Below are 14,806 nucleotides of genomic sequence, written 5' to 3'. Positions count from 1 at the left end.
CATGAAGCCACTGGATACACTCCAGCAAAGCTGATGTTTGGTCGGGAACTTCGGTTGCCAGTGGATCTGGTAACAGGACGCCCACCTTATGAAGAGTTGCCTGAAAATGTGTCAGAGTTCGTGAAAGTGTTATCTGATAGGATGGATGATATTCAAGTGCATTCAAACTTAAAAAACGTCCGCTGATTCCATGAAGATATGTTATGATAAGAGATCTACTGAAGTCATTTTTGTACCAGGAGACAAGGTGTGGTTGTATAATCCCAGGAAGACCAAAGGGAAGTCGAATATCCCAGTATTTGCTAGACGCCCTCTTTTTTAGTATATAAGCCGGAGACAGACTGAAGATAGATAAAATTGAGTCAAGCGAACAGTAGGCACCGTAAGTAAAGTGTGTGAATCGCTGTGAATTATAGTGTGTGTTTATAAAAGTAGTTAAGTTAAAGTGACTGTGGAAATTCTGTGTAATGCAAAGTTGTATTGAGAAAAAATAAACTAGTTTTAATAAAAAAAGGACTTATATCACTGAAGTTTCTCGGAAATAATTTCTACGGGAAATTAACAAACAAGCAGATACGCACCAACAAGTTTATTATATTCTGCCCGACAGCCTGGGGTGTTGCACCAACATTAGGCATCCACGTTAAAAGGGTCATTTGCTATAAAATCATTTACTAGCTAAATGGATGGTGTCTGTATGTTACAGCCAGAGAACGCTGATAGAGAGCAAGGATCATGAGGTGGCGCTGTCAAATGGACAAAGAAACAGAGTTTAACAACTGAATTCTATTAGAAGATCGCGGAGTAATGATTATATTTGAGATAATCGTGGTTTAATTTCACAGTGATCAATCTTGAGAGAGGAAAAGCTGTGAACTAAACACTACCTACCATTACCATGGTCCTCTGTGTGAAAGTACGTATGTTGAATTTCCTTTTAATGAATAAGAAAAATTGTTTTTTATTCAAAACTTGTCCAGTCTCACTATTTCACACACCAGAAAACTCAGTTGAATTTTCAAATACAGACTACTCATCGATATTCTTGGTTGACCATGCTGTTATTATCAGTTCTATCTAATATTTGTGTGGAAAGTAGTTTCACCTGAAAGTGCACAGTCATAAAGAAATAAACTTCTTCTAGTGCTTGCTTCATTCTTGGCTCGTGATTTACTCTCGGTATAAAATTTCATCTCTCTGCCAACCTGTTAGTGTACTATAGGAGCGCAGAAAATTACAAATGTGGTATTCTCAAGCACACTTATTTCTCTTAAGGGTCATCAGGTAGGAAACATAGAATAACAAGAGAGTCACAAAATACGTCTCACAGAGTAAATTTGAATTCGTTGATTTTGAATGAGTTTGAAGAATGAAAGAAACTGGACACAGTGTTAACAAAACGAAACAATCTTTATTCACAATAACAAAAATGGTCAAAGTAAGACAAGTACAGGAGAGATGATATGTTTGAACTGCTTTAAGAACTATCAGGAACCTCCAAGAGTTTAATATATTCTGTTAAGCACTGTTTTGCATTGAAAAAAGCTATTATTCTCAGGCATATGTGCTACTCACGAGACTGTCGGGCATTGTTATTACAAAATAATTGATGATATATAACCTCAGGGTGTTAACTGGCCTACCAGTGAAAAGGATCACAATCCACTACTACAGAGTTCGTTCAATCTTACAGAAATATTTCTCATGAGAAAGCATATGTGACACCCCTATGAATGACTCAGGATACTATAAAAAGAAACTTATCTGCTTTTATTTCCAACGTTTTGTGTTGCAATCATATTAACCTACATCTTTGAAAATTTTGAAAACCTTATGTTAAACAAGGGGGTGGAAAATATATAGTATACATGAATACCACAGAAAGATAAATCCTGAGGTCATGGCACTAAAACTTCACCTTTTTACCTTACACTGTGGTATTTTCAGATACACTGGTAACCTTCAGGTAGAAATTAGTAAAGAATTTATTATGGAGTTAAATTGAGTTTTTCACATGAATGAGTTGATGAAGAAAGATTTGACACAATGCAAAATAGAATAGAAAAATCTAACTTTATTTATAAAAAGATTAATTTACACAGATCTGTAATGTCGATAAATGTAAAGAATATTAAACTTTAAAAAACAACAACAGAACATCTGGAGTAGTCTGATCTAGACTGAGCGAACTATCCACTATGTTTTTGAATCAATAGGAAATTTAACAACTCTCTCAGGTGCATGCAAAAGTAGCCAGAACATATCCTTCAGGTATTTCTAAACACGTACCAGACCAGGATAGTTCTCCAGCGACACCCTTCACAGGAAATTGCAGAAATATCCGGAAGAGGCGGATTCTGGAAACTATGTAACTTACAAAAACAATAACTGGTTTCTCTATACATCAAGCTGAACGCATGTACTTGAAATGTTTTGACAAATTAGGTGAAATAAAATTGTTTATATGCCTATGCCAAAATTGCAAGAAAACACAATAGTTTACAAATACCACACAAGAGCACTCGGATAAATAAATAATTCTATGTAAAGGTGGCTAAGGGAGTTACCAACGAGGTTTGAGCCCCAAACAATAGGTAAAAGAGAGAGTTTAGCATCTTGGACCCTATGCAACTACAGAGAAATTGTTTATTTCCTAATTTTGAAAGTTACAATTTCCTACTTTTTTTACCTTTCTTTTGTTGGCGTCTTAATTTTGTTTTGAAAATTTTTCATAGGAGAAACACACTTTGCCCTGCGTAACGGTACGGCGCCCTTGCCATAGCAGCTTGGGAGGAGGGGGCTAAAGCATCTATTCATCCATCATGTAGTCGAATTATCATTCTTCAAACAATTCTAACTTCACAGGAGAGTGTACCATTGTTAATAATTTTGATACCAAAATAATTTCATCTTCATGAAGTTCTGGTTTTTGGTGACATCGGTATTTTTGCTGCTCTCTCGATCTAGTTTTATTTCAGTGGAATTTTACAATGCTCAGGAATTCTTGTTGTAGGTTTTTAAGCTTAAAGCTACTCAATGGGCCATCTGCGCCATGTCCACCGAGTCGAATCAAACTTCGGATTTTATATTTGTAAGTCTGGAAACTTACCGCTGGCACACTGAAAGACTATCATTTTTTGTTTAGTTCTTGTAATCGGTCGTCACAAAAAATATAGTGATATATGATTTGGTTTTTCTACAGCACGCCTTTCGTAGTAGCTATGTTCATTCTCATAATAAAACTATTATGGATTATGGACCAAAACGTTTTTACTCACTATAAGGTTGTTTTAAGTCACAGTATTGTTTATGTAGTGAATAGCCTAAACTGATTCACCGAAGAAGATCATTTTCTAATTTTAATCCATAAAAGAAAATAAATATTTATAACAAAAACATCACAGTGAATTCTATTATTTTCACTAATATAATCTGCTTAGTTATTGCGATTATATATATATATATATATATATCCTATTTGTATTGCGTAATAGTCAGTATTACTATTAGGCCTAGACATGTGAAAGTATGTTGTTGTCAGGAGAGGACTGGGTATGGTTAAGTGTTACAATATCGGAAATGATTCAAACATGCAATCAGTGGATTATGACAATTATTTCACAGGACATTAAATCTTACAAAAGCATTACTAGTATAGGTGTTTTATTTGCTTTAGTCAGCTTCTTGGTTGTTTTAGCTGCTATAATATTAACGCGGACACCATTGGAATTGTCTTTGACTTCGACTCCACCTTGGAGTTGGAGTCCAAGTGCGAGCCCAGTACACCAAGTTGGTGAACAAAACAGTTTAGCTTTAAGTAAGTTACCCATTGACTCTGCAAATGGAATAAGCAATGATTTAATACCACTGAAAAAACATTGGAAATTAGATGAGAAAGCTGACTTTTCAGAAACAAAAAATCTTCAGTTGACACCAGTTAAAGCTGTATATGAAAATGCCAATGCACAAAATGTTGGTGTAAGACGATTTTTGAATTTTCTTCCAGAAACAAATGAAATTAAGGCTAATGACGATGGACCTACTTCACTTAGTAGGTTAACAGAATTTCAGCCTAGATTACTAAAAAGAAAAGAAGAGTTGAAGAAAAATGGTAAGAATGATATTACTGGTGAAGTAATTTTGTTAATACTAACACTAACAGTCGTCTAAAATATATGGTATTTGGAGATGTACTTACTCAGTAAGTTACTGTGTTTTTTATAAGTTGCAGATGGATTATTGCTTTGGAGGTCATGTAGCTTGTCCTGATAATAATACACACCCACATTTTCATATTTGTCTCATATGTGATGGTACTTAAAAATATAGATATTTCTAGATGATGCACAAGAAAAAGCTAGGTGCCAGAAGGTCATATGGCCTACGATCTAATGTTGATTTAACAAAAACACCAGATATTGAAAGAAAATTCAAATATTTAAACTGAACTATTCAATCCTCATCATCAGGCAAACCATTCCATGAAATTATAAGGCTAACCAAATAAGAATTTTGTTAAAGGATAAGGTTGTATCTTTATTATCATATCTTAAATCAGATATCTCTGATATTCAAGTTCCTGTTTTATACCTTTTGATTTTACTTCTGTTGTGGACCAAATCATTGAAATTTTTAATACCTGAATAAAGTCATTTAATGAGTTTTGAAAGGAGTTTAATTTCAAACTGGGCAAGATGCATGTCCTTTGTGGAGACATTAATCATCCAGATGTTAACTGGATATCAGGAGATAGCCTTTAACTTAACATATAGACATTAAGGGACCATTTGTTCTTTCAAAGCTGGCTTTTCACACACTCCTGAGGGAAAAATACTTTTAAAATTTTTTTTTCAAAATTAATTGATATCCCTCTCTTAAATTCACATTTGGTGCTACCTCCACTACTACAAACAGAAACTCATTCCATAAGTTAATAACCTTGTAGCAGTGTAAGAAAAATAAATCTTTCTTCACTGGAGACTATCTTGTCTATTTACAAATCTTAAACTTGTGTCCTTTCACCACAAAGAAATCAGAGGCCTCTCTCATTTTAGTCATTTGGATAGTCTTGTATACTTAAATATGATTTTGTTTTATTCATCTTTTCCAAAGAAAAAATAAGATAATAGGTTAATAGATTGTACCTTATCCCATAAGATAATCCTTACTTCGCCAGAATTATCCTAGTAGCCTTCCTTTGAACTCTTTTTCCAGTAAGGCTATATTCAAGCAATTCCTAACCAGTGATTTGTATAAAAGGTAATTACCACCTTTGACTTGTAATGAGCAGTAGTGTAGTTGAGGGTATATGCAGGTAACAGTGTTTACCTGTTTCTAATTTGGAATAATGTAGCGTTTACTTACTTCTCATAAAAGGGGCAACCTAAGATCCTACCATTCCACCACTTGGCCTACATCATCAAATAGGGGAGTTTATCCACTTTTTTATTTGCCACTACACCACTGAGTATGTCTATAAATACATTCAATAAATTTCTGTTAGCATTACTACTAGCAAAGGGGGCAACTGCCCAGGAGCCAGGGCGAATGAAACCTGGTTATGCCGTAAAGCCTGCAAAGCATCTTTAGACTATATCTTCATTTAATGATAAAAATTATAGTTTTGGCTTTTCTTTGCATATGGATGCTTGATAAATTAAGAACAATTGAAATAATAATTAATATATACATGTTACTTTATAGATTTAATAGATAATCGTTGTTACTTTATTAATGTTTTTACACTTATACTGTAAGGTAAAAATGGCTGCTGCTATGATTTTGTCTGGTTTATGAGCTCGTTGCTGTCCTGATTTAGGATCTTCTTTTTAATAAATTCTTGAAAATGTTAAAAAAAAGAGAAAGGGGGCCAGGCGAGGATGTTTGCCCCGGGGCCCGTGCTGGCTCTCGAGGTTCCTGTATAGCGTGCAGTCTACAAAGATATTTATGGTCTACACATATACTATCATCATCACCATTTTAATTATTCACTAAAACATAATTTCTTGCTAAATGATTTATATCTTTCCACGTTTTTATTCAGTAAATAATAATAATTTAATATGTTGTGTGTTCCAAAAGAGTATCTTAAATTAATGTTATAACTGTGCTAGTTTTGGTTGTTGGAACTTATTTCATTCCGATTATATTTGCCCCAAAAACATTAGGTAATGGTATTTTGTATTTTATTAGTTTAAAAGCATTATTTATAATAACTGTCACCAATTACAAATAAACAAAAGTTAAAATGGTGATGATGATAGTATCTGTGTAGACTGCAAGCTGTAGTGTAAATATCTTTGTAGACTGCACACTATAATAGTACCGAAGTTTGACTAACTGGTATATAATTTACAGGACAACTCTTATTACCATACTTAATAATAAGAGTAAATTAACAAATATCTAGTCATCAGGCACCTGCTAGTTATCTACAGACACACCAGAAATGAGAGAGGCAAGAGGCTTTCATATCTAATCTTTGACCTTTTTTTTTGAAGTTCTGGGGAAAACATTTAATGCTCTTGGTGCTTTATCAACAGAGGGTTGAGTCTGCTATATTTAAACAATTTTGGAACTTCACCATGTTGTTACAATCCATCTCTCCACACATGCTCTATTTGATAACCTTGCATCTTGACAGTGGCCATACAGTAGTTTTTATTGCAAAGGGCTCCATCATAAGGCTATCATGTCCAAAGCACACCATTTGTTCCAGCTACCTTTACATATTCTATCTAGTATACAAGGATGATGGTTTTCTGTTACCATTTTAACTAGAGCTGGGTGATTAGTGGATAAGAAGGCAAAGCTGGATTCTCTCCTTCCCTTTCCCCTGGATGCTTATTCCCAGGTGGACCGATTGTCAGAGCAGGACCAGCCTATGTGGGATCCTCCTTGTAATACCGGTTCAGGATGACACCACCCAGTTCTTACAGATGAGTGCTGTAGAGGCCCTTCTTCTCATTATTTCTGGTAAAAGGAGGTTTTCCTTTTTTGCTCCTACAGTTTAGTTTGGGGGATTTTACCTGCCTCATAATACTGGCAACAGAACATATGGACACTGCTCATATGGTTGAACAAATATTCCACATCCTCCTCATAATTCTGGGTACAGGATATGTCTTCCCTGCATTTATGGTTGAATGAGTAACAATTTCTGCTTTTAATACCAGTTACAGGTATTGCCTGTTCGTACGGTTGCGTTGAGGCAACAGCATGACCCCATAATGCAGGGTTTGGTTTGTTGTACTTCTTGCTCCTAAAGTAGTTTTGGGAATGCTAACTTCCTCTTCTAAAATTCCAGTTGCTTTACACATGACACTAAAGCTTTTTAAAGAAACACCAGATATTTATAAGAAAGCTAACTTCAATTACTAATGACAACATCATTTACACGAGAATTATGATGTTTTTTAGCTTATGTAAAACATAGAAGAAACAATTTTGACTTTTCAATACATCTACAGTCTTCACAGTACCTTATTTAGTATTCTACAAAAGATTTGGGTGTAAAACACCAAGCTGTTTTTGTTGCAGGCTAGGCTAGCAAGAAAATAATTACAAGTGGGCCATTTTAAAGGGATTTTATTTCTTTGTAAGTATAACATGCATACTTTTTTGTTCATTTTTATATGTGTACAGCCTTAGCAGTCAGTAGTAAGGGTTTTAAAGTGTTGTTTAAATTGATTCTTTAGTGTTTAAGTTGCCCAAACATTCTATTAGTTTTTTGCAATTCCTTGCAATCTCTATTATGAACCACTGTAGTGGTTCATGATATGGTAGATTTCTGTGAGTAAAAACCAAAAAATATACTCTTATATAAGCCTCATAAAAACAAAAGCTTGCCCATTAAAACTTAGAAATAATGCAAAGATAAACTGTTCATATTATAAACTATCAGTAGTGTTCTGATTGGAGGAATTTGATTAATAGAGTTTAATAGTTATTTTGTTCATGATTTGTATAAAATATTTTGATACCAACATATTATGTAAATCACTGGTTGTTTTTGATTTAAAATGATCTTGATAGACTTAAAGAATGATTAAGTGTTTCAGTATTAAAAAGAGCTATGCACTTCAGATACAGAAACATGGAAAGTACTTACAGTTTTTTATATGCTTGTATTATGTACTTTTACTATAGAAATTGAAAAAACAAAATCAATAAGATGATGAAAAGCTCATTGAAATTATTCATAAGCCTCTCCTACTAGAAAACAACAACAACATGAAATGTGGGCTTTTATTTATGTATATATATAATAGCCAAATGCTTGTCTTTCTGTCATGCTCTGTATCTCCTGAACAGTTAATTGTACAAAAAATTATAAATCAAAATGCTTTATTTCAAGACTACATTACAGGAAAATTATTCATGTTTTTACAGTTCTTAAAATTTTATATTCATATCTACATCAATCTACATACGAGTTGAATGGCCAGTGTGAGAAAAATGTCGTAAGAACAAAAATGTTTCTTTCTGTGAGGGAATTTCACAAAAAATAGGACTTCCTCCATTGACTGATTAAAAGAAATATTTTGAAGATGGAGTATGAAAAGAAAAAATACATAAAGAGAGGAACGTGTTTGAGTATACATTCATTGTTCAGTTTTATATATATATATATATTCATGATAGTATTATATATATGCACGACTTTATTGTACCATGTCAAATAAATTGAATTGAATATCTGCTCTTTGATACTTCTTAAATAAATGGCAATTATTACTTTTTAACCACAGCTAAACTTTCAAAGCTTTTATAAATAACTACATTCAATTTCCTTTTTTCTTCAGTAAAACTGATACATTTCCCACCCAAATTCTTTTTCATCAAGTGTCATTCCTGATACTTCTCAGTGTTAAATTTTGTCCTTTTTTGTGAGAAGTTTATTAAGACTGGGAGCTATATTTCTATGAAGCCCTTCATTTATTTTTTTGTTTTTCATAATGAATGGCTTTTTTGATCAAATTAATGATGTATAAAAGATTTTGGCTAAATTTACAAAGTTACTACATTTTGTTTGAAAATAATTTAATGAAAATCACATTTCAATATTAACATGTATATTTTATAACTTTTGAGTGTTTGATGAGTTACGAGTTCATAAGGTAAACTTTTGTTCAAAATGCTGTACATCTTGTTTCCAGAGGAACATTTATATTATACATTACATATTATTGTAAAGTTTATTAATATATTTTATTTTCACACAGAACCTGAAGCATTGTTATCTCTAAATATGGCTCTTCACATGAAAAATGCTGAAAAAACAGAGAAAGCTCTGAAATTGTTCCAACATGCAATGGCTTTGGATCCTCTGCATCCAGACATCCTTACGCACTATGGAGAGTTCATTGAGGAGCAGAATAAAGATGTCATTAAAGCCAATCATTTGTATACAAGAGCCCTCATCATATCCCCTGAGCATTCCAAAGCTATTGTCAACAGATGTCGTACTCTTCCAGTGGTTGAAAAACTTGACCAGAAACAACTAGACAGAATCGATAGAAAACGAAATCTTCTCTTTCAACTTCCAGATAATGATTCATCACTAAAAAGGATGAAGAAAGAAGCATACTTTCAGCATATTCATCATACAGTTGCCATTGAGGGAAACACAATGACTTTAGCTGAAACCCGTATGGTAGTAGAAACTAGAATGGCTGTTCCTGGAAAAAGTATTATGGAACATAATGAAATCATTGGCTTGGAATCAGCATTGAGGTATATCAATAACACATTAGTTACTAAACTTGGGCCACTTACAGTTGATGATATATTAGAGATTCATAAGAGAGTTTTAGGCCATGTAGATCCTGTTGAAGCAGGAACAGTCAGAAGATCTCAAGTATATGTTGGTGAACATGTTCCCCCTCCACCATCTGAAGTGTTTGATCTTATGGAAGATCTGGTTGATTGGCTTAATTCAGATGACACTATGAAACTTCATCCAGTAAAGTATGCAGCTTTGGCTCATTACAAACTTGTATTTATTCATCCATTTGTGGATGGAAATGGCAGGACAGCTCGACTGCTTATGAATTTAATCTTGATGAGAGCAGGTTATCCTCCAGTTATTGTGAGAAAACAGGACCGCTACTTGTACTATCAGTACCTTCAGTTGGCTAATGAAGGGGATGTTAGACCTTTTGTAAGGTTCATTGGAGATTGCACCGAGAGAACGTTGGATGTTTATCTATTTGCAACAGAGTATGGCATATCTGGTTTTCGAGCTTTGGGAGGACATGGAGGAGAAACTAAATCTAATATTATTGAAAGTTAAAGAATTGTTCTTAACATGATAGCAACAATAATTACTACTTAAATTTGTGTGCATTGAATCATGCTAATTGGTATTACTGTACTTTTCCATTATTTTAGTTTTTGATAACTTTAACTCTGTGTGTACAGAAGGGGGATTGAATTGCACACCATGACATTTTTACAGATTTACATACAAGATTTAATAAAACAACTTTATTATCAACGTATGTAAATAAACTTGGCATTAAAACATGACTCATGATTCAAATTTTATAATATAATGTAAGTTTTTATTTCTTAATTTCAAAAAAGAAATATTTAAATAAGGTCTTAATGTTACTTTTTCTGTGTCATGTGATGCTTCACTGCTCTGAATTTCATTTTATAGATTTTCTTTTTTCTCTTATATGGGTTTCAGAATGTCCATCAAGTAGATTCACCAACTACATATATTGAAAGGCCATAATTTAAAACAAGAACCTTTCATCACCTTTATTTTCTGAGTTATCAATGAATTTGTGACATCCACCTCAGAAGCTTTTCCCAACTCTTCATGCTTGTGAAATCACTTATTTACTTTTGCCTACTACGTGTCAATGGTACATGTTTATAACCACTAGAAAGGTCATTTGTAAACTATGTGATTATGATGACAGTATGCTAATTTATCTTGGCAAAAGGCACCATTCCCATAGCAGATTTTATTGTATGTATATTGAAGCACTGTTCCAGTAAAACAAATGAATTTTTTAAGCCTACTTATAGGTTAGTTAGAGAGCCAGATAAATTACAATAGACTTGGAGCATTCTATATTATTGTTTGAATTATTGTTTATGTTTTAAAATGCATATTTGAAAGCTATATGAATTATTTTTTGGACAACCAATATAGAAAAAATAAGGCTTAGGAAAGCAAGTATTCAAGTCAAACGGTCTAGAGCTAAGATAAATTCTAAATTTCTTGTTTTTAAAATACATATTTTTTATTTACTGATGTATTTTTTTAACAAAGGTAACTAAGATTCAAAAATTAAAACTTATTAGGTTAGATAAGAAAACTTAAAAAAATTATTTGGTCATCACATAATACATGAGCATTTTAGGCGTGCTTTATATAATCTGATTCATTTGTTTACTCTGCTTTAATTTTCAGGTAGTTATACATGGTTAAAAAGCATTAAAATTAAATTAAAGCAGTTGTGAAAAGTTAAGAGGCCTCAATATCTAACAAAAAGTAATTATAATTGTTTGTTACAACTTGTAGTCATTCTAGTAAAAAAAAGAAAAAAAGGTATTTTTTCCAATACAGTACATAACCTCCACTCGCATGTATACTATTCTTGTTCAGTGCTGTCCTCTATATGCATTTTTTTGCATGCCACAAGCCTTGATCTCTCACGGAACCCATGATCAATGTGGTTTAACCGCATCTCACATGTAAATCATTATGCGACAACCCTCCACCAATAGGAGTGTGACACCTGATGCATGTGACTCCCTCTGTTCGATTCTACTGAACTATCACTTCTTGTTAGGCAGTGATTTAGTGCAGATGTTTTTCAGTTGTGCTCTTTTCAAGTGTTCATTTAATTTTTTCTGTGCAAAGTAATGATTTACTTGATTTATTCGTTTGCTACAGTTAGTTTTTCTGTAGTAGTTTGCCATGATAACTTACCTTTGTTTTACTCATTTTCAACTATATGGTATAAGATGGATTCCAAAGTTTGTATTTTAGGACTCCTGATATTATTACCACTACTTCAAGTACCATTACTGGCTTCAGGTCTGGGAGTCTTGATTGAGGATTTTTCGGCTATCAATTGTCTGGAGATTGATCATTATATGAGGCTTCCTTTTTCCCCCAACAGTGTTCAAGTTCTTCCTGCAATGTCCAAACTTGTTCACGACGAGGAGGATTTTGACAATTTTTTTTTTTCTCCTCCTAACTTTGCTGTATCTTCACATGGATCTCCTATGAGATATACTAGGCCTAACTCTGCATTTTTGGATAAGCTTTCTCAGGTATGTATTTTATTGGGTGGTCATGGCTTCTGCCCAACTTCTGCATGGTCTCGAGGTGTGTTTACCCATTACTTGGATGACTCATTCCTATTAGCTCCTTCTGAAGTGTAGTCTTCTCAACACACACGTCTGCTGCTGACAATATCAGCTTGTGTTGGTTAGATTCTAAAGTTGGTGAAGCTTCCTTTTGCCTACTCATAATCTTTTCCACTTGAGTGTATTTTTCAACACCCCCCTTCATTTGGGCCATTCTTCTCCACTTCTTGTCCATTTGATAGTGTTTTCAGTTCTCCATGTATTTACTGCTTCCTCGGTTTCAGCACAAAAGGTTCTGTCACTTTTGAGGACTTGGGCTTCTTTGGCAGCCCTTATTCCTTTGGATTGTCTATATGTGTTCCCATCATTGGTCTCTGCACTGCCCATGGAATCTTGCTTAAGATCCCTTGGACTCCCCAATTACCCTTCCTCCTTACCTTACAGGCTATCTGCATTGATGGTTGATCAAGCACAGCACAACGAAGAGAGGATTGGAGGAAACTCTTCAGTCAGGAATGTGGCCTACTTCTCATATGTTCATCTCCCACTGTCTTTATTGGGTAGCTGCTTCTTCTTTGTAGATGTACCTTCAAACTTCAGTGTGGCTGTGACTGGGTAAGTTATCTTTTCAATATAGATTTTCTCCTCCAAGGGTATGTCTCATTTAGGATTCAGAACCTGCTCAGTGGCAAGTGTTGCCTGTCTAATTATGCTTTCTATATCTCGAATCTGCACTGTACAGCCAAAATGAAATAATAAAAAACAGTATACCCATGGCCAATAACACACACTGTTGAGATGGGGTGGTCTACAAGATTGCTACTAGGTTTTCCTTGTGATATATTTGTTTTATTAATTTGCCTGTTCCGGATCATACTCACCTATGGACTTACGTGGGTAAAGCAGAAGGGGATAGCTGCCCATCCCTTTAATTAAATAAATCGGGGGTAGTCTGCTTTTCAGTTTAGGGTTTGGGGTCGCCTGTCTTTGGTGTTGGCATTCCTTCAGACTCTCCACTGCATTTTATCCTCCCTTGTTCTTATAATGGAGTATGGGAGTCCTTAACAATTTCCAGTTCTAAGCTACTGGGGTGGTGGACCACGGAGGTAACCTCCTGAATGTGATTACTTCCATTCAGTAGAGAGTATGGTGGTTGTGTTTTGCTGGTGTAGATTGCATGTGATCCACTTCCATACAGTGGGTCCCAGAGGTTGATGTTGCACTCGTAATATGTACTGGTTGAAACTGAAACCCTAAACATTGTATCATTGTTTTTTTACAGTTTGATGTTTTTTTTAATTTATGGTTAAAGTACAAAATAAGCCCAAAAAAATTGTACATTTAGGTCATAAAAAGATCCTTGTTTTGTTTTTCATCTGTGTAAAACATATTTGTTTTTACTCATAGGGTTCATAAAAGTACAGATTTCCTTTTCTGTTATTATACATAAAGGTACAAAGTTATTTTCAGTTACTTAAATTGTCTCTGATGGATATTTTTAATTTTTTTTGACGTATTCTTATATAACTTCTATGCACTGTTTGTGAAGAGGATTATTAACGTTTAGAAGTGGCAATGTTTTCTAACTGTTGGGTTTAGCCTTTTTTGAACAACTTCATAATGTTCATTATTTACATGTTACATATATAAAACTACAATTTTGAATTCTAGTTTATTATTTCTTCCAGATTGCTTCATAATTCATCCTCTCATTTACTGTTTATTTCCTACCTAAAATTTTGTATTGTGCTATTTTCTCAACATTGAAGTTTTACCTATGATCATTCTCTAAATAAGTAACTCCCTGGGACATCATATGACATAAAACTTTAATTTTATAGAGGAAGACTATGTTGTGTCTAAAGCTTAATAATTGACTTGTGTTGATTGGTAGCAATTAAGAATACATTGTTGGTGAGAAAGAAACATTTCATTTTAAGTCAAATGAAATAAATTTTACAGTTAAATTTAGTAAGATACTTCTGTTAGCTTATAACAGTTACGAAAGTCTAGCTTTGATGTAAACAGAAGTACATTTCTGCTTTCTTTTATGCACCAAAATCTAATCTAACCATCAAGATTTATGAATATTTGGATGTTACGTTTTGTTTAGTCATGTGTTATTTTTAAAGGAATACAAATGATACTAAATAAAATAAGTAATGTGTACTTTTCATGATTATGTTTAGAAAATAATCCACTTAAATAATATAATACAAAAGTTTGGTTAACCTTCCATAATTGTACATACTTTGTGAAAATAATTATAATTGTATGTACATGAAACTTTGTATTTATGCATAATATGTATAATGATTAGGCTTGCCAACTCTTGAACATCTTGAAGTAGGACTTTTTTTGTAAGGGTACATCCATAAAGGATGGCTCATGGCTTAGGACACTTTTGAACACTTCAACAGTTGGCAACTCTAATAATGATTCACAGACGTAGTGACTATTACTAAACAGGCCA

General features: G+C 33.6%; 1 protein-coding gene across 1 annotated transcript; it reads left to right on the top strand.

The window, feature by feature from the left end:
* The first annotated feature begins 3,526 nt into the window (after nt 1-3,526).
* Nucleotides 3,527-14,800, top strand: LOC106472626 (adenosine monophosphate-protein transferase FICD homolog). Its single transcript, XM_022401174.1, has 2 exons — nt 3,527-4,111; nt 9,225-14,800. The coding sequence occupies exons 1-2, from the start codon at nt 3,529-3,531 to the stop codon at nt 10,292-10,294; spliced, it is 1,653 nt and encodes a 550-aa protein (XP_022256882.1). The 5' UTR covers nt 3,527-3,528; the 3' UTR covers nt 10,295-14,800.
* Nucleotides 14,801-14,806: the final 6 nt, after the last annotated feature.

This window comes from Limulus polyphemus, unplaced genomic scaffold, assembly GCF_000517525.1.
Source record: "Limulus polyphemus unplaced genomic scaffold, Limulus_polyphemus-2.1.2 Scaffold5475, whole genome shotgun sequence".
In the NCBI taxonomy this organism is placed as follows: Eukaryota; Metazoa; Arthropoda; class Merostomata; order Xiphosura; family Limulidae; genus Limulus; species Limulus polyphemus.
This window is presented reverse-complemented; position numbering and strand designations above follow the sequence as displayed.